At 55.2% G+C, this 19888-nt stretch overlaps 2 protein-coding genes across 6 annotated transcripts in view; both read right to left on the minus strand.

The window, feature by feature from the left end:
• Nucleotides 1-2100: 2100 nt before the first annotated feature.
• Rplp0 (ribosomal protein lateral stalk subunit P0) lies at nucleotides 2101-5477 on the minus strand. Its single transcript, XM_032886710.1, has 7 exons — nucleotides 5387-5477; nucleotides 5036-5137; nucleotides 3923-4186; nucleotides 3687-3833; nucleotides 3403-3588; nucleotides 2876-3016; nucleotides 2101-2328 (listed from the first exon to the last, which is right to left on the minus strand). Exons 2-7 carry the CDS (start codon nucleotides 5087-5089, stop codon nucleotides 2167-2169), a joined length of 954 nt encoding a protein of 317 aa, XP_032742601.1. The 5' UTR covers nucleotides 5090-5137; nucleotides 5387-5477; the 3' UTR covers nucleotides 2101-2166.
• A 2829-nt stretch (nucleotides 5478-8306) lies between these two features.
• Nucleotides 8307-19888, minus strand: part of Pxn (paxillin) — a 47254-nt gene continuing 35672 nt past the window's right edge. For 2 of the 5 annotated variants that reach the window (XM_032886554.1, XM_032886558.1), the window contains exons 4-8: nucleotides 19526-19662; nucleotides 19237-19438; nucleotides 18159-18294; nucleotides 16052-16876; nucleotides 13826-15110 (exon numbers count right to left, since the gene is read on the minus strand). In XM_032886554.1, coding sequence (XP_032742445.1) covers nucleotides 14772-15110; nucleotides 16052-16876; nucleotides 18159-18294; nucleotides 19237-19438; nucleotides 19526-19662 — 1639 coding nt within the window. In that variant the 3' untranslated portion in view covers nucleotides 13826-14771. The other 3 variants (XM_032886555.1, XM_032886557.1, XM_032886556.1) reach the window with 3 other exon arrangements.

A 19888-nucleotide genomic window follows, 5' to 3' on the forward strand; every position in this document is an offset into this window, starting at 1 on the left:
CCCGCGGGCTCTGGAGAACCGTGGCAGATTCCGAGTGGAAGCTCTGCAACCGCCGGGACCCGAACACACCCAGCAGAGCGCCGGCTGCCCTGAGGCCAAGCCGATGGCAAGATCCTCGAGCCCAGGGTCGCTCTGCCCCCCTAGGCCGCTCCGAGCCTCGAGCGGTGAAGAGCCAGTCCCCTGCCGCCTCCTTCTGCGCCCTCCACGGCTGTCCGCACCGCAGCCTCCGCCCGAGCCATCTCGTCCCCGCCACCCACGCTCGGGCCCTGCCGCCTGCCGCGTTGGCCCCGCGGCCGCCCGCCTCACCTGCGTGTCCGCCGCCATCCTGCTGGCGCCCACTCCGGAACCGCTTCCGGAGCGCTTCCGGGTCACAGCCGGGCCCGCGCGGCAAGGCGAAGCCTGGCGCCCCCGGGCGGGAGGGCGGTCGCAGGTCGCGCGCTACAGCCCGGGGACGCTGGCTGGCCTCAGCCTGCCGTCCTCTGCGATCCCCGGTCCAGCCCCGACAACCCCATCGGGGAGTTCCTCCAGGCACCGCGTGCTTTCACGGAGTCACTGAATGCTGTTTCCTAGGCTCCGAGAAAGAGCTGCAGTCTAGAGAAGACTTGTTAGAGCACGGGGGAGGGACCCCGAGAATTGCTGTGCGCGGTCCTTCTGGGAGCCTCGGCTACAGTCGGCTGGTGACAGGGGTGAGCTTTGGAGAATGATTTAACTTTTTAAGATTTATTCTATATTAGTACCCTGTAGCTGTCTTCAGACACACCAGGAGAGGGCATCAGATAGCATTACAGATGTGGTTGCTGGTATTTGAACTCAGGACCTCTGGAAGAGCAGGCAGTGCTCTTTAACTGCTGAGCCATCTCTCTAGCCCCTTTACTACAGACTCTAGAGTGTGCTTTGAGAATGCAGGTCTCCAGGCTTCTTTAGCCCTGAGCAGTGACAACTGTTGACGGAGAATTAAAACTATACAGACCTGTAGTGAATGACCCACACAAGATTTATAATAGCAATAGGGCGTAGCATTTTCAGTCTTCACCTACTTAAAGAGCTCCAGGTTCTAGAATCCTGAGCTTTTCAGAGACTTGACACTTAATTGAATGCCTATATGAACTGACATCAAACAACTGTTGGGTTGGATGTTATAGTTCTAGGGTAACTTTTTGTCTAGTTACCTGTGATGCACAATGACTGAAAATACATTTTAGAGAATCTTAAAACCACTTTTTCTAGCACATTACTCTTAGCTTGCAGCCTCCCAACTACAACAAAGCAACCGTATATGCACACCTTAGTGGCTAGTTACAAACTGTCCCTGTATTCAAGAAAGCTGTGGCTTCTACCAGTTGAATTCCCTTAACCTAGAAAAAAAGCAGTAGCCAGCACCCTATTCCACATGGAAACTCAACTGTGCATTCTAAATACACAAACGCAAGTATTAACTTTATTACTAAACAGACAGCAGTTGCCTGTAATTACTGCATCCAGAAGGCTGAGGGAGATCAACTTCTAACCAACTCCCAGGCACTTTAGTTCAATCCCCATGTGGTGCATGCACAATGTCACAAAGATCATCCCAGGCCCACTGTCTGGGACTTCAGACCTTAACCTCCTCTAGCCCAAACCTAGCATTCTACCCCTGCCTCAACCTTACACCATGGGGCTCTGGGGCCTGCATCACCCTAGCTTGGAGTGGTAAGGGTACTTAGTACAAACACTGGCTTGGACACCCAGTGAAGTGCAGAAAGCAGACCTAAAGACCAAGGTTAAACTGTTCAGAGTTGACATACCTATAGACCTCTTAAGTGGGCATCTGGGGACATATAGTATCTTGCAACACATATCTCCCATGGACAAGGAGAACTACCAGAAGAAAATAAATTCAATTCCCAGGACTCAGGAGGGGAAAATCTTTGTCCCAGGTCAGCCATGGCTACAAAGTCAGGAGACCCTGTCTCAAAAACAAACAAAAAAGCCAAACAAAACCCACAAAGCCACTAGGAGCTTTATTTTTAGAAATATAGATGCCAACACAAAGTATCTCCCTAAAGAATGTTTTTGCTTTTAACTGCTTAAGTGAACAAACTAAATAAATTCAGACAGAGCTTTAAGAGAAGTAAGCCTTTATTTCCATCTTTCTCAAATTAAGCAGGCTGACTTGGTGTGAGGGGCTTAGTCGAAAAGACCGAATCCCATATCCTCATCTGATTCCTCCGACTCTTCCTTTGCTTCGGCCTTGGCTGGGGCAGCAGCAGCTGCAGGAGCAGCAGTGGTGGCAGCAGCCACAGGGGCTGCAGCTGCAAATGCAGATGGATCGGCCAGGAAGGCCTTGACCTTGAGGGAGAAGAGACAGCGTGATCATAATTGTTGTACAGCCTACACCCTTCCTGCTAAGGACGGCCTGACAGCTCTCCAATGTGAAGCTGCCCAACAGGTCAGGATAGCCCAGCTCTGCGGGTCTGTCATCTTTTAATGAGAGGACGCATGCCCTTGTTCCCATCACTTTCCCCATTTTTAATAAGCATCTGGCTCCAGCTCAGGGCAGGCTCAAACTGAAGCAATCCTAATGGGATTATGGGCCACATCTAGCTTTCAAAAGTGGATTCCTCAGGCCACCCAGTCTTAATGAGTAAGCAACAGCACACTGGGCATGTGTTAATGCTGTTGGTAGTGTTTGCCCCAGCACTGGTGACAACCCCCAAAAGTGCATATACTTATAAATACTTGGATTCAAGATCACCCAACTAGGGTGTAAGATCAGCTTTGGCTCCATGAAACCCTGTCTTGTCTCACAAGGTACCTCCTGTGTGAAATAGTGAATACACTCACTCAGCAGACTGCCACCTGTCAGGCCTCTGTGGTCCTGAAAGGACAGCCTTACCTTTTCAGCCAGTGGGAAGGTGTAGTCAGTCTCCACAGACAAAGCCAGGACCCTCTTGTATCCATTGATGATGGAGTGAGGCACTGAGGCAACAGTTGGGTAGCCAATCTGCAGACAGACGCTGGCCACATTGCGGACACCCTGCAGGGGAGACAAGAGTGACATTTTAGGTCACCTCAGACTCCAGGCCCTCTCACACCAGACGCTCCGGGCAGGGCAAGAGTCACCAGTTTGTGCTCCCCCTTTCTCCAGACCTGGGTGCTCAATATAACTTTATAGTGACTTCTGAAACGTAGTTGCTGACCATTAGCAGGTAGAACACCTCTGCTGGGAGTAAAGACCAGGGCTACCACAGCCAGTGTCTGGTTATCACAGGCCCTTAGCGACCTTTAGATTCCCAGCACAAGCAAGTCACCAAACCACCAACCTCCCCGCCAGACCTTGGTCCTTTCCTCCTTTTATAGGTGGCAAAGTGGACAAACTGAGGGTGCTCAGCTCTTGTCTCAGAGGACAGAGCTGGGGCATACCTCTAGGAAGCGAGTGTGCAGGGCCTGCTCTGTGATGTCCAGCACTTCCGGGCTGTAGATGCTGCCATTGTCAAACACCTGCTGGATGATCAGCCCGAAGGAGAAGGGGGAGATGTTCAACATGTTCAGCAGTGTGGCTTCGCTGGCTCCCACCTTGTCTCCAGTCTTTATCAGCTGCACATCACTCTGAGGAAGAGAAGAGCAGTTACCACCCAGACACACAGAAGGTCCAATCCCAAGGACTCTGCAATACCGAGTTACCACTGCAAGCCATGGCTACTCACCAGGATTTCAATGGTACCTCTGGAGATTTTAGTGGTGATGCCCAAAGCTTGGAAGAAAGAGGTCTTCTCGGGCCCCAGACCGGTGTTCTGAGCAGGCACTGTGACCTCACATGGGGCGATGGCACCGGCTCGGGCAGCAGCTGGCACCTAAAAACAGAACGAAGGTATTCCGTGGTAACCCCCACTCGTACACCGGAGCACGGCTACCTTCTCTCATCCGTCCGACCGCCCCTTACCTTATTGGCCAGCAGCATGTCCCTAATCTCGGTGAGGTCCTCCTTGGTGAACACAAAGCCCACGTTCCCCCGGATGTGAGGCAGCAGCTTCTCCAGAGCGGGGTTGTTCTCCAGGTGGCCCCGAATGGCCTTGCGCATCATGGTGTTCTTGCCCATCAGCACCACAGCCTTCCCTCGGAGGGACATGCGGATCTGCTGCATCTGCTTGGAGCCCACATTGTCTGCTCCCACGATGAAGCATTTTGGGTAGTCATCCAAAAGTTGCTATGAAGAAAGCCAGAAAGACACCAAGTTTGTGCGGGGAACAAAACCCAGCCAAACCAAACCGTGCAACCACTAGCCACCCACTGCTTCTCCTTCACGCTTCCAACTTCCAACGCTTAAGCTACATTGCTTCTCAGCAGGCGCCAGCGGCCTGACCTTAACATCTGCCTTATCAGATACAACTCACCTGCTGGTTATGAATACCACAAAATTCCCAACACAGCCAAAACTTTTAGCTGGGTGTGGTGGCACATGCCTGTAATGCCAGGTGAGGCTTAGTTGCTAATTCCAGGCCAGCTCTACGGGGACGCTCTACCTCCAGTAACTGAGTTTTATTCTCCCCCCGGCTGGTGACCAAACCCAGGGCCTTGTGCTTCCTAGGCAAGCGCTCTTCCACTGAGCCAAATCTCCAACCCCGAGTTTTACTTTTTTAACATAAGGGACGCCTGGCTGCCCAAAGTGACTGACTAGGGAAAGAGACTCGGAGCCCAGAAAACAAACTATTTTACAGCTGGTGGGAGAACTTAGGTTGTGAAATATCAAAGGCTCATGCCTGGTTAAAAGCCGCCTCAAACGCCTCTGATACTCTCTGATAACTAAGTCTGGACACCAGTCTGGCAGGTCTCAGGTGTGCAACAAGAAGCCTAACTTAAAGATGAATCACTCCAGTCTCAGCCCCTTGCACAGACCGGAAGGGTTCCTCTGGGTGAGTGAGCTAGTTCCGAAAAGGGGGACCTGAGATGATGGAACTCCCAGCAGAATGCCTAATTCTCCTAAGGAGCGTGGCAAGCGACTGCCCCACTAAGACCGGGGCGGAAGCGGAGAGTCCACGGCCCGCTCCGCACTTACGATGATCTTAAGGAAGTAGTTGGACTTCCAGGTCGCCCTGTCTTCCCTGGGCATCACGGCGGTGCGTCAGGGATTGCCACGCGGGGTTTAAAGACGATGTCACTGGGGAGAGAGGGGCAGCGTAAGCCTGGTAAGTCCGACACCAGCACCGATCCGAGGCCTAGGCCTTGCCCGCCACGCGGAGCTGGGCCCGCGGCTGCGGCCGCCAATAGCGCGAGCCGGTGAGCTGGAGAGGCCGCAGGAGGGACAAGCAGCCCGACCCCGAGCCTCCCCGAGCCCGTCGGTCCCGACCCCGGCGTCCCCATGCTACTGCCGCCCTCCCGCAAACACACACACAAAAACAACCCGAACCTCTAATGAGGACGCCTGGCGAGAGAAGTGCGGTGTGGTCGCCAGTGCCTTTTATAGGAGAACCAGGAGGCCTCGTAAACTAGGACGACGTCCATGCCTATTGGCTGGCGCCATCAACCGTCCCGCCTCACTAGTTAATGTACGCAGCTATTGGCTGATGCGGCTGCCACTCCAGCAAGTGGGTAAAGTAAAGACCGCACTGTGTTGTAGGAGGAGCGCTCCCAGACCTGCTGCCCTCTGCTGGGTCGGAGCCGCCCTGCAGCGTCGCTAAATCAGTACAACGAAACCAACTTCTGGAAAATCCTACCAGATGCTCTAGTCCCCTCTTGTTCTTCCTTTCAAAACCTACATCCTCACCTCCACAAAACTCATCAAAGGTTCCCGCTTTCTCTGAGTAAAAGCCTAAAACGTAGCCTATATTCAAGGTCCTACCGTTTCCACCGTCGCCGTCTGGTTTCTTGCTTTCCTACTGATGTGTCTGTCTCTAACCTGATCTCTTTGCCCTTTCTCTGCCCCTTCAAGAGTATGCCTTTATTTTAGGGCTTTTTTCCCCCCTAGTCCCGCTGCAAATGCTATCTACTCAAGAAGATCTTCCCTGGCTGTTGATTTCGAATTCTAAGGGCGGGGGCAAAAACCAAACCTACCTTCCTTCACTCTCCTGCCTTCTCCCGCAGCACTTACACCGTCTAACTCGCTGTATAATTCACCACATTATGTTTGTCAGCCTCCCTACAAAAATGTAAGCTCCACAGGAGCAGAGATTTTTCTCTGTGCCAGCCAGACAGTGGGCATATAAGTATTTGTTGACTGGGTGACTGCAGGCTATGCAGCCAGATGACCCAGACCCTAAACTTTATTCTGCCACTTGCTGTGTTGTCTTAAGAAGTACTTCCACTTTATTGACCACCTTTTCTCCCTTCCTGGGATACAGGAGAAAATAATCGATACATGTTAGCATATATGAATAATATAATATATATTATATATATGTTCATTTAACATTTATTTGGATAATTGTTTTACTTTGAGACAGTCTCACTCTGTAGCGTGCCCCAGCCTTGCACTCCTGCCCATCACAGTAAGCTGAGACATACGTTTTAATGTCCCCTCTGATATCCCACACGTGACACGCTGGGTCCTACTCCAGCAGATTCTGCCCGGACAGGGGCTGGGAACACATGTGTTTGTGAAACTTCTAAGCCCTTTACTCGGGTTTGGGGACAGTGTGAAAAGACGTCTCCTGCTCAAGAAAGCAGCAGTAAACTGGCTAGACTGGATATCAGAATCCTGAGCCCCACCCTTGCTAGCCTAGGGGAAAGGAACATTTTGACAGGTGGAATGGGACCCACAGTGGTAACAAATATTTGTTGGTCACAAGTGGCCTCGGACACGCTCAACAGAGATTCTCACTTGCTCAGGTAGAGTGGAGACAGGAGGAAAAACTGTCCTAGTTTTAGGAACCAGGAATGTGTGTTTCTGTTTTTTTAAGGGCTTGATGTGCATTTATGTGCCTGTGTGTGAGTCTGAGCAAATGCACGCCACATGTGTGAGGCTGGGGGATGTCAGAGAAGAGTCATGTGTTTGGGAGCTTTCTGACATTGGCTGGGAACTGAACTCGGGGCCTCTGAGAGAACAGAACTCGTTCTTGCTGTCTCTCCAGACCCATAAATAAATAATTATCTCTCTATATATAAATGTGTATATATGGGGGAAGATATTGAACCTAGGGCCTTGTTCGCACTAGACAAGCAGTCTATTGTTTTAAAGCTTCCTGATGCCTTTGAAGATCGGCCCAGTCTGAGGACTGCTGGAATCAGTGACTGCTGAGGTCGCTCTTTAATGACCAGGATTCTGCACGCTCAGCACTGTGCTAAGTACTGGCACGTGTTCCTGACATTCCACTGTCTCCCTCAGTCCTGAGGTGCAACACTGTATCCACAAGAAAGCTCCCAGAGAAGCTGAATCATCTGATGATTTCAGAAGGATCCAGAAACAGGTTCAGGGGCCTCGCTGTGCTCCACAGTCAAATCCAAACCCTTCTTCTGTCTTTCTCTAAGTGCACTTTTCTAAGTGCATACACCTGACAATGGTGCACTTCCAAAGACATCCTGGCTCTGACGATATAAATACCATCCCTAATTGATGTTACACTGATATAACATCATGCTATGGAGCCATTAGAAATGGTGCAAATCTATACCCAGTGGCATGGGAAGGCATCCTCAAAGCATCACAGAGAAAGCCAATCACACTCATTTCTAGAAGAATGAGACATTGGGGTGGGGAAAAGAAACCAAGTCATTACCTCTGAGTGGGTGTCAAAGGTCACGGTCACTTCCAAGCTCACCGTAATAGAGTCCATCATTCAGAATACCATTTACCGTGCTGCCTGGAAACCTGCTCTAAAGGACAGGGAGACTGAACCTAGGAAGAATGAAAACTTCCATCCAATTTTGGGGCCCAGGCCTGACAGGAGGAAGCCTGCATATACGGGCATGACCACAAGGGGGCAGTAGAGACTGACCAGCTGCAGGAAGTCTCTGGCATTGCGTACGGAAAGGGTTAGTTACACCAAGGTGTTCTCTGGAACTTGTGATCTCCGCTCTGTTCTTTCTCCATGATCACAGACTGGAAGGTCACCCAACAGGCCCTCAGGGAGACACCTTCGGTGAGTCCACATGATAGCCCTAGAGCAGGACCTGCCCCTGTGGGCTCAGTCAGTACTTCCGAGGCTAGACCAGTAAATCTCAGTAGGACCCACGGCCACCGCACGCTCCCAGGATCCCATTCTCTGGCTTTCTGGAACCCCAGGAAGAAAACATCAATTGTCCGCCTTCTCTGGAGGACTCTTCTGCGTCTAGAGAGATTCTGGTTTCTCTGTTGTGGCAACTAGACCAAACTCCCAAGAAATAACCCCAGATCGGGTGAAAATCATGGCAAACTTTATTGGCATAAATCACAGGAGTTGAAATGGGAAAAGGCAGGTTAGAGGTTTAAGGTAAGGAAAAAAAAAATCAAATGATCATATATCCATGACCCAGAGAATGGCCCTCCAGGTACCCCCATCTCTTCTTGGAGGGGCCTGGAGCAGGTAGGTCACTGTAAACAGAGCAGTAAGGCCTGTGGGTGGAAATGTCGGTCGGTGTCGTCTGCAGTGCCCGAGCTGACCTTGAGCTGGGCTGCTGCTAGCCCAGCCCTGACTGAGGACCCTTGTCTGGGACCCCATCACACTGGGCCTCTGCTAGGAAGCTGATGTACTGTGTAGGTCCCCAGCCTATGGAACCTTCCGGAGTGCCTTTTCCAGGAGCTTTTTTTTCCAAGCTGGCTGCTCCCATCTCATCCTTTGGAATGGGAGCTCTGGGACGGACTTCCTGTTGCTCTAACAACGGGATCGTGTCCCTCTGCCCCAAACCCTGCCAGCTTCCCTCGTACCAACTTGGAACATTCTTCTCAGACGCCCCTGCCCCAGACATGCCCCCCTGTGAGAGGGAACAGCCTTTGCCCCGGTCACCAGGGAGTTTGAGGGAGAGATGCACCCAGTAGAATTGAGAGTAGAGACCCTTTATGATCTTCCTAGTCAAAGTCGGACACCAGCTTTCCTGAGAAGGCAGAAGAGGGAGCCCCAGAGAAGCAATGAGGCGGGTTCTCCTTGTTGCCAAGGAGCTCACAGAGAACAGAGGCTGGCTCCCGATGGCTTACGCAGGCAGGATGTCTTTCCCCTTTGCCTGCCTTGGGAACAGGACACATGAGGTTCAAAATTCCAGGTCCAAAGGGCTGAACATTCTTGGACCAGTTCTTAATGAAGAGTGTTGGCCTGGGCAGTAAGGGAAGGGTTTGAGAATACAGCAGTTTAAAAACAGTCCTGGGAGCTGTGAGGTTACAGAAGTCATTACAGAGCTGCTCCCAACTCATTGTGCTAAGAAATAAAATAAGATACAAACTGTTTCCCCACCCCAAGCTCAGTACAAAGCGAAGTCCACACCAAAACCAAGGCCACTGGCTGAGCCAGCGGCAGCGGGCAGACGAGAGTACAAAAGGGGGCGTTCTTTAAATCTCTTCAGTCATCTTGTGGAGATACATAAAAGCAACTTGAGCAGTACGAAGTTGGACCTCAGTGTAGAAATCTATCAAAGTTGGTACAGTGATGAGGGGCGGGTGACACTCCCACCTCACGCCGTCCCCAGAGATGAAGCGTGTGTCTATATAAAATGTTATTGCTGGAGAAACCTTTCTCGGAGACCCGGGGCAGTCACAGACTCTGGGAGACTGGGTGCTGGCACCCAGGGTGCCTTTGGTGGCCTGTGGGTGAGTTTATGCTGGCACTGTCTACAGGGGCCCGGTGTCCCCAATACACTAGGGTAATGAGGTTTGGAGACGGATAAAAGAGCTCCTAGCTGACCCTCTCTGCCCTCCTAGCGACCGCACTGCTAAAAGGTGACTATGAATGGCTCCAGTGTGGGGTGCTGGCTCTTGGGGACATACGCGGGACAACTGGGTGGCAGCTTCCACCTCTGGTGAAGATGAAGTGCACAGAGCCCAGGAGAGCCATGGAGGGGGAGGAGGCCCCTTTGGCTCTGGTAGGGATGAGAAACAGGCAGGACAGCCACAGTGCCCTACCCTACGCCTGCTGAGGACGAGTTCCAGTTTGTGTTGGGTCGCAGTGGCAGTGGGTGGCGCTGGCTGGGGAGGGGCGGGTGCAGGAGCGGGCCTAACAGAAGAGCTTCAGGAAGCAGCTCTGACAGTAGGGCTTGTCGTTCTGCTCCTTGAAGGTGCCCTTGTTGAGCTGCTTGAGGCAAAAGGCGCACACGAAGTGCTCGGGGTGGAACTTCTTGGCCATGGCGGTGATGCAGCGGCCGGTGATGGGCTTCTGGCAGCCGGAGCACAGCGAGCCGCGACGCTCGTGGTAGTGCACCTCACAATATGGCTGCCCGTCGTGCTCGAAGAAGCTGCCATTGACGAAGGGCGTGAAGCACTCCTGCCAGCAGAAGAGAGGAGGCTCAGGAGCCGTCCTGGGCGTCACCCCGTAATGGAGGACCTCCCCGTAATGGAGGACCCACTCGTAATGGCTCAAATGGAGGGTCACCCCTCAGAATAATGGAGGTCACCCCGTAATGGAGGACCGTCCCCCCCCGTAATGGAGGACCGTCCACCCCCGTAATGGAGGACCGTCACCCCGTAATGGAGGACCGTCACCCCGTAATGGAGGACCCGTCAATGGAGGGACCGTCACCCCGTAATGGAGGACCCCGTAATGGAGGACCGCCCCCCGTAATGGAGGACCGTCACCCCCGTAATGGAGGACCGTCACCCTCGTAATGGAGGACCGTCACCCCCGTAATGGAGGACCGTCACCCCCGTAATGGAGGACCGTCACCCCCGTAATGGAGGACCGTCACCCCCGTAATGGAGGACCGTCACCCTCGTAATGGCCTGCCAAAGGACCGTCACCCTCGTAATGACCTGCCTTGCTCACCGTTTCCTGCGAGCTAGGCTAAACCCTTCACTGTCCCCCAGAGGGAGAAGAGGCGTGTAAGTGACGTGATCCAGCCACACTTGCTGCTAAGGGCACGGCCTACAACCAGAGGTGTGAGTTCTGGATTTACACAGGTGGCCGTAAAGATGTTACCAGAAACGGACACACTTACTTCACCTTCTGGACCCCCATTCAGATTAGTGTGCACACGCAGGTACGACAAGGTTCAGGCCTACAGCAAGTGTTCCCGGCTTACTTGTCCAGAGGCCCTTGCTGGGGACCTGTTACCCCACAGATCAGCTTAGAAGCAATGCCCGCTCCTGTGAAGCCTCAGGATTCATCATGCGTCATTTGAGTGTCACAGGCTCTGTCCAGTGTGAGCACGGAGGCTGACACACTGGAGCGCAGAACACCTCGACCTGGCTCGTCTCAGCCCAGCTGGCCTTTTGGGACTTGAAGCACGCATGCGGACCCCAGCCCTGCTCACTCCCTGAGAGCCCTAAACACAGGCACTACCAGAAAACCCCTCTCCCACTGCCTGCTCCCGGGCTCTCTGGCTGAATGCAGGCACCCCTTACCCTGCACACAAAGCATTCGGGGTGCCAGAGAGTGTTGAGGGCCGAGATGTAGTTCTCCAGGATGGCACGGGCACAGCCGCCACACTTGGGCGCGAACATGTCGAAGTAATCCTTCCGACAGTAGGCTTTGCCGTCTTTCTCGTGGAACCCTGATGACCGCAAGGGGGTGGCGTTCAGAGGTAGACATGAAGCCACCCCAGTCCTGCATCAGCCAGCTCCCCCACCTCCTTCTGGGACGTCCCAGGGCATGACGGGCAGGCCTTCCAACCCAGCCGTACCTTCTGGACCAAAGAAGGCTCCACACTGGGCACAGAAGAAGTGTTCCGGGTGCCATGTGCGGTCCAGTGCTGTCACCACTTTCTGTGAAAGCAGAAAAAAAGGCACATGGAGAAGGCTTTCCTTCCCAGCGCACCCCTGCGCGAGGGAGGAGCACCTGCTCAAACAGCTGCTGAAGGGAGGACACACACACACACACACACAAAGGCTCTGACTGACAACTGCAAACACAAGTGTTCAGACCCCCTGCTGAACACACACCTCCGACTGACAGACACACACACACACACACACACACACACACACACACACCCTCCGACTGACAGACACACACACACACACCCCTCCGACTGACAGACAGACAGACACACACACCTCCAACACACACACACACACACCCCCGACTGACAGACACACACACACACACCCCCCCACCAGACAGACACACACACACACACCCCTCCGACTGACAGACACACACACACACACCCCCCGACTGACAGACACACACACACACACACCCCTCCGACTGACAGACAGACACACACACACACCTCCGACTGACAGACAGACACACACACACCTCCGACTGACAGACACACACACACACACCTCCGACACACACACACACACACACACACACACACCTCCAACACATACACACACACACACACACACACACACACACACACACACACAGACACACACACACACACACACACACACACACACACACACACACACACAGACAGACACACACACAGACACACACACATACACACACAATCTCCGACAGACACACACACACACACACAGGCGCACACACACACCTCTACACACACAATCTCCTGACAGACACACACACACACCTCCAACTGACAGAGACACACAAATACATCTCCAACTGACAGACACACACACACACACACCTCTGACTGAGACACACAAATACATCTCCAACTGACAGACATACACACACACACGCACGCACGCACACACGCACACACCTTTCTGCTCAAACTTTGAGCTCAAATTCATGGGTTCACCGGTTTGACTGTGACCCTACTCTCTAAGTAAAGGGACAGACTCTGGAGCGCCCCCTACAGCACAGACTGTGGGAACCCACCGGGCACCCAGCCCACTGTGCACCAGGACTCCAGGGTGGGAGGTGGAGCCACCTAACAGGCACCTGGGCTGCTGGGGTCACCAGGTCAGACTCTCAGCCCTACCCCACCATCTCCTGCCTGGGTAAGCCTTGGGACTGCCGACCACAGAAGATAAAAGGAGCAGACGGCCCAGAGCCCAGAGGCGCAGCCCCCCGCCCACTGCGCACGCTCACATCCAAGATGGGCCCGTTGCAGTAGTAGCAGCGTGGGGAGAAGAGGCTGTGGTAGTCCTTTTCACAGTAGGGTTGTCCGTCCCGCTCGAAGAAGTTCCGGGAGCCAATCTCTTCCTGGCAGTGGGTGCACACAAAGTGCTCGGGGTGCCATGTCTTCCCCATGGCAGTCACCACCTGACAAGACAGACGCAAAGTCACTCAGGCTGAGGTCAGAAGCCAAGGTCCCAGTGCCTACCTCCCCTGCTTACCTGCCCAGCAATGGGCTTCTTGCAGGCTCCACAGACCCCTTTGGCAACAGTGGCGACCCCCAGCTTGTTCAGGTCGGACTGCAGACTCCCCAACATGCTGTCAAGCTGGCTCCCAGGCTTTGAGAGGCCCCCAGGAGGCGAGCTGCTCCCGGTTTTCCCCTGGGCCATGAACTGTGGACACAGAGAGAGCCAGTCAGATTTCCAGGGCCTGGTGTGGGCAACTCAGAGCCGAACACCCATGAGGCTCTCTACCCTCAACAGACGGGCTGACTGAGGCAAAGGCACACTGTCCTGGGGGGGGGGGTGACATCAGCAGGCAGCTGGAAGGCAGGCGAGCAGGGCTGCCGGCACCCCGCTGGATGACCAAGCCCACAGACAACATGCCAAGCAAGGACTCAGCCCCAGGCAAGCACTGACCCCTCCCTCGTCCTGCCCTTCAGGGCTGCTCTGCCTGCTGCTGGGGGGCCAGCCGGCTGCCCACTGCCGCTCTGCATCCACTCTCTGTTCCAGGCCCTGCATCTTAGGTGGCAAAGAGAGGAGAAGACACTGTTTAACGACTAAGACTGAGAGGCCTTGTCTGGATTATTCCACACTGGCAACAGCAGAAAGGCGGGGGGAGGGGTTGGGGAGACAGAGAGAGACAGAGAGACAGAGAGAATATATATCTCGAACAAAAGAACCTGAGACAGAGGCCTAGGAGAAAGGGGGAGGCAGAAGGGGTGAGCCACACAGGTAAACGTTGAGGCCTTAACAATGGCCCAGGCCAACAAGGGCTGAGGAACCCGAGGGAAGGGGTCGGGGGTGATCTGCTGAGGTGGGGCCTAGATATCAGGGTCAGGAGGACCCAGAGGCAGGCTCTAAGGAAGGACTTCGGTTACTGCATGAGTACGGTGAGTAGGGTGAGGTCGGAGGACAGAGCCCTCCGTGCCTGTGTGAGTGCGGGCTTCTGTAGCTTCCTCAGAGTCGGGAGGTGGCTCGGGATGGACAGGGCACGGGTGTGAGGTGTAGGGTGAGGTGCCGGGAGGCCTGCCTGCATCGGGTGGAAGAGTGGGTCCTCATTGGTCTGGCAGCCCACAGACCTCACAGTGTGGGGCACAGAAGTGAGACCAGGAGGGCCGCGCCCACCCTCCTCCTGGGGATTTTCCCCTGCAGTCTGGACCCCAGAAGAAGCAGAAGAACCAGCCAAGGGCCCTGGACAGGAGGGAGTGGGCAGGCTGGGCTGGAGAGGAGAGCTGCTGGCCGAAGTGTCAGGGTGATCCTGGAGCAAAGGGGCAGGAGGAGGAGGAGATACAACAGAGGTGGTTCTTCTCAGGGGGATGGGGGAGTCAGGAGGGTAGACAACCTGGGAGGGAGAGAGGGGAAAGAGACAGGAAGGTAAGAATTCAGCAGCAGTGGAGGGTGGAGGGGTGATGTCCAGCCTTGTCGTAAGGCCATAAAATGCAGAAACCGGCCCACCACCCCAAAATCTTTTTCAGTCAGCACTAGGGCTGAGGGAGCCTCCAGACCCCCACTTCCCGGGCTCCGGCCCACATCGGCTGGCTACCTTCTCTACCAGCTGCCCCCCGGCCCGCCTCCCTCGCGGCTGCACGGTGATAACTACGCCTTCGGTCAGCCAGTCCTGGGCAGAGGCCCTGGCCTCCTCCTCTGCCGCCAGCTGGATACCCAGCCGGCCCTGCAGCTCTGCAATGAGCTGCTCCTGGGATGGGTTCCTGCTCAGGGTGGCAGGGTCCAGCCTGCGGCGAGGGGAGGGTTCCCGGGACATGGGATGTACGTGGCCTGTCTCCCGGCTCCTCCTGATCACAGAGCGGATCTGGGGGAGGAGGACAAAGCCGTCACCATCCCATTGCAAGCCAAGGCAGAATGCTACTCAGTCCACACGAGGGGTCACGGGACGCCAAAGCAGAACAGCACAGAGGCAAGCTGGGGTAGGTGACAGCAGGAAGCAGCCAGAGCTGAAGAGAGTCCTATCACCCAGCGTTCACTCCCAAGTCAGCCTCTAACCATGGGCAAAATACTTGTAGATGTCAGCTGCTCTCTCCTTGACAGGAGTCAGCAGGATGTTCCTACCCGTCCCTCGCTTCTCTCCTCACAACTTAAGTAAAAGATGGAGGCTTCTCCTTTCTTACGCCTTTTAGCCAGTGTTGGTGTGTAGTTTATGTATTAAAGCTTACAATTTGTATGTTGGGGGAAAGGGTTTGGGAAGAAGGCATAAAGTCAGAGTCCTACAAGAAACACTTAAGAGCCAGGCATGGTGGCATGCAGCTATAGTCCCAGCACTGAGGAGGCTAAGGCAGGATGGACAGCCAGCGGTGGAAGGAAGGAAAACCATGCATTCGCTGAGTTTTGCCCATTTTCCAGGGATTGCCTCAGTTAGCCCTCTGCATAAGGAAAGTGTGCTATCTGTGCTCCCATTTTAAAGACGGGAAAGCTGAGCCCCTGGGTGGCCCCCAAGTTCACATGGGTAGTGAGTGGTGTCAGAGCGTTGTCCCCAGATCCATGCGTCTAACCATTCTGTGCACTGCAATGTCAGAGCAGCCCCTCTAAAGGACATCTTAAGAAACAGGAGAGATGGGGCATCACCAGACGCAAAGCTGGCAGCCCAGGATCACTGCCAAACACATCTTCAGGGCCATCGCCCTGGCATTTTCTGCCCAGGCAGACGTTCATAGGGCAACATGCAGTTAGCAAGGAGGGGCCCACACTCAAGCCCTGCCAGAGCCATGCCTAGTGACTGCGCGAGCTGCTGCCTGCCTGCCCAGAGGTGGAAATCCTCTCCGAGGTGCTGGGGGTCCCCAGGGCCATGGCACGAGACAGCTCCGGCTGCTCCTTCCTGGGCTCCAGAGCAGCTTCCGTGGAACCTTCTGGCTTCCCTGGGTTCTCGAGGGCCTCAGTGGGTCCCCCAAGGCTTCCTCCCTTCCAGGGAGTCTTCCCACCTAGCTGCTCCTTGTGCCCCGGAGCAGGACGCGAGCTTCCCAGGCCCCCTGGTTCTGACTGCGCTCTCTCCTGCAGGCCACACTCCTGGGTGAGAGCCCAGGTGTCCGGGAGGACAGCCTGCCTGTCCACTGCCACAGCAGGTGGCTCAATGCCTTCCTGAAAGCTGTAAGTCACTCCATGGGGAATCTCAGGCTTGGACGCTGTCAAAGCCTGTGGCCATCTCCCAGTGGGACCCGCAGTCTCCTCTGAACACACATGGGTGGCCAGTGGCCCCTGGGATGCTGTGCTCCCAGTAGGGTGTGGAGTGTGGCATGGGGGAGTCCCAAAGGGCGGCCCCATGGAGCCTGAGAGGAGAGGCCTGACTTGAGCCTGGCTCTTTGCATCACATGACTGCTGAGAGGCCACCACAGAGGGATGCCTTGAGTTCTGAGTGTCAGATGTCTCCTCAAGGCTACCCAACCCTAGCCATCTGGGAGCCACAGAAGGTGAAAGGACCTGACCATTTCCTTCTGTGTGGAGGACCTCTGGGGTGTGGTCTCCAGGGGAGGATTTAGTGGGAGGAGGAGGAAGGGTGAGGGGCAGAGGTGGAGTAGAGCCGGGCAGCAGCCCTTGGGAGCTCAGCACCACAGCAGAAGTGCTAGTCTGGAGGAGAAAGACAAAGGGAAAGAGAGAGAAACGGGGAGGGGTGAGCAGGGCGCAGGTGTGGACCAGTGCTCTGAGAACCACCATCTACACCAATCCTAAGGCACAGGGTCTCTGGAAAGGCTCCAACCCCAGAAATGCTTGTCTGAGCTGCTCTGGGTCTCCCTTGCACCTTAGGGGACCCAGGCATCAGAAAGCAGCCACAGGGCCATGCTCACAAAGTCACCCAGACTAACCATGTAGGGGACTTACAGTGAGGTGCAAACCCAGGGGAAGCTGGCCACGGGCACCAGCTCCATGCACTGCCCACCCGGCCGTCCCTCCCAGCCCACTCCTGTGTCAGAAAGTCCTTTCTCTAGTGCTCAGCAGAAGTGGCTTTTCCTTGAGTGGCTCTGGACTACAAGGTCTACAACTACGGCGTTTGGGATGAGAGCCAGCACAGTCACTGGGGATCCACCGCTCAGAACCATGGCAACGAGGTTTACAAGTCTGGACTGCCACAGCACCCAGTCTCCCACCTCTGAGCTCCGCAGGAGTATGGCTGAAGAGAGGCAGGAAGCACCTTTCTGGGCCAAGAACGGACAGGCTGCCTGGCTCCGTTCTCAATTCCCTGAGCTGCGCCCCAAAGGTCTCTGGCTGACACACATGGAGCTGAAGTCAGCAACTACTGGAGAGTTCTGTCAGCATTAATCCCTACCGAGGCACTACATCTACATAAGATGCGTGGACTGGCGGACCTGGCGGGCCTGGGAGGGGAAGGAGGGTGGGACAATGCCTGCCTGCTGATGGGCCGAGGGCCTGGCAGGCTGGGTTTCCCACAGACGGGGCTCTTGGGGACTCAGGCCCCAGGAGGACAGTGGAGGGCAAAAGGAAGCTGGCAGCAAAGGCTGGTGAATCCCATCCCCACTGGCAGAAAGAGAGCGGTGTTCTGAGGACAGCTAGCGTGGGAGATCCAGCCCTGGGGCAAGTGACCTCTCAGACATGGGATGCTGATCCCACGGGCCCAGCAGGACACACCCTCCTCCAGCAAGCGCAGCTATCAACACAGGGCCCTTTGTCTGAGTGTCCATGCCTCCCGAACCCCTTGACCTGGGCGGCTGGGAACACCAGGAGAGGGAGGAATGCCCCAGCTAAAAGAGGCTCTGGTTTCTCTGCCTTCACTGGCTGCTAAGAAGCTCATGTACTACCTCGCCTCTCTCCCCGAGGGTGCTGTGGGGCCACAGGCCAGCTCCCCCCCCCCCCAGATTGGAAAATGGATGGGGACAGAGAAGACAGGGATCACCTTGAAATCTGACAATGAAGCCATGAGCTCGTCCAGCTCCCTGGTGGCAGAGGAGGCTGAGATTCTGGTCTGCTGCTGGCTGGAGGTGACTCGCTGTGGACTGCTCATCTCTCCCTGGTTCACAGTGATGGCCGGGCTGCAAGGCAGGCGCTCTGTCAGTGGGGAACCCGGGGAGCCAGACTCAAGCTCCACAGGGGATCAGGTGTCCAGCACCCAGTATCTTAGGGACCCCCATCCCTGACAGAGGGCAACCAGGGAGGTGACCAGAGAAAAGGGCAGGTGGCTCAAACAGGACCCTTACAGGAAGAACCCCTGCCAGGGAGGGGCAAGCTCACCTGTTAAACACAGGGAGCACCACTAAGTCCCCTCTACAAGGCTGTACAAGGTGTGAGGTTATTACGCATGATGACATCAAAAGCACTACCGTTAAGGCAGGCAGGCAGGCGAGGTGGTTCACACTTGTGAACCCAGCATGCAGGAGGCTGAGGCACGAGGGTTAGTACCTAGTGAGTTCCAGAACAGTCTGTGAAGTGAGACCCTACCTCTGAATGAACAAGCAAGACCTAACATTAGCAGGCGTGTCCCGTGAGCGCCAGAGCTGTGAGCCAGGCCTCCCATCTCCTTATTCCTGTCTGCGTAACCTACTTTACAGTTTGCTTCCTGTTTTTAAGACAAGGGGTTGTGCAGTTTGCACTGCCCTGGAACCCACTGTACAGCCTCAACTGGCCTTGAACATGAGATTCCCGTGACCATGGGTCCCTGTGCCTCACTTTCGCTTATTCCAATTAACAGAGGGAACAACAGACTTGAGAGCTGACCGAAGTAGTCAGTAGTCGCTGGCACAGCCAGGACGTCAGCCCTCTGGGACATTAGCAAACCTGTGCTAACAGTCTGACTGATGGCTGGCACAGCAGGGGTGGCACCCGCATGACTCACGTATCCCCAGGGCCTCAAATAACAGGCACTTAAGGGGACCAGGTGACTCTAGGCTGAGTGACGGGCATGATAGCCTGGAGCCTGTCTGGGCAGGACCTCCAGGAGCGAGCGCCCAGCTCGGGACAGCCCAGCAAATACTCACACGGGGCTGGGCACAGAGTTCTCCAGCTCATCCAAGAGGCTCTCCACGCTGGGCCGCACATCCTCCAGCCCCCGGCCTCCGTTTCGCTTTGGCTTCTCCTTCATGAGCGGCCCTGCTTTGCCCCCCAGGAGACTGTTATTCTCCGGGACGCCATAAAGGGGACTCAGGGCACCGGGCAATGGGGGGCTCGATTCTGCTTCATCTTGGAAAAAAGGAGACAAAGTGATTGCTCGTCCCTCCGTCCCCCAGGAACCCAAAGGCTCACGAGAGGCCTGGACTGACACCATACCTGCAGAGAAGCCGGAAGGACTTCGCTGCACTGCGTTCAGCTCCAGTAACAGCCGGTCCAGCTCAGAGAGGTTGCTGCCCAGGGAGGAGCTCATCACGGTGGGTGACGGCTCTGCTGACTTCTGCTTGTTGGGGAAGCTTCAAGAAGCAGAGGAGAGAAGTGAGACCTCGCCACCTTCCACTGATGTGGCAGGCCCCAGATGCTCACGGCCCAAGAGGTGGAATGTTAGTCTCCTCAGCATGGAGGCGGAGGGCAGGGAAGGAATGTGGTGAGGCAAGGAGGAAGGAAGCTTTGCTTCAGTTCCTCAACTGCACAGATGCTGTGACAGCCCAGCCCGCCATGACATGGCAGAGGGAGCCGCTG

This window comes from Rattus rattus, chromosome 16 (assembly GCF_011064425.1).
Source record: "Rattus rattus isolate New Zealand chromosome 16, Rrattus_CSIRO_v1, whole genome shotgun sequence".
Classification (NCBI taxonomy): domain Eukaryota; kingdom Metazoa; phylum Chordata; class Mammalia; order Rodentia; family Muridae; genus Rattus; species Rattus rattus.

What these genes read in the sequence shown, in the direction of transcription:
- Rplp0 (XM_032886710.1), bottom strand. Translation starts at nt 5,089, where the DNA reads ATGCCCAGGGAAGACAGGGCGACCTGGAAGTCCAACTACTTCCTTAAG. An exon ending in ACTACTTCCTTAAGATCATC is followed by an intron (nt 4,187 to 5,035) that starts GTAAGTGCGGAG and finishes CTTTCTTCATAG; the next exon opens with CAACTTTTGGATGACTACCC. An exon ending in GAGGTACCATTGAAATCCTG is followed by an intron (nt 3,589 to 3,686) that starts GTGAGTAGCCAT and finishes TCTCTTCCTCAG; the next exon opens with AGTGATGTGCAGCTGATAAA.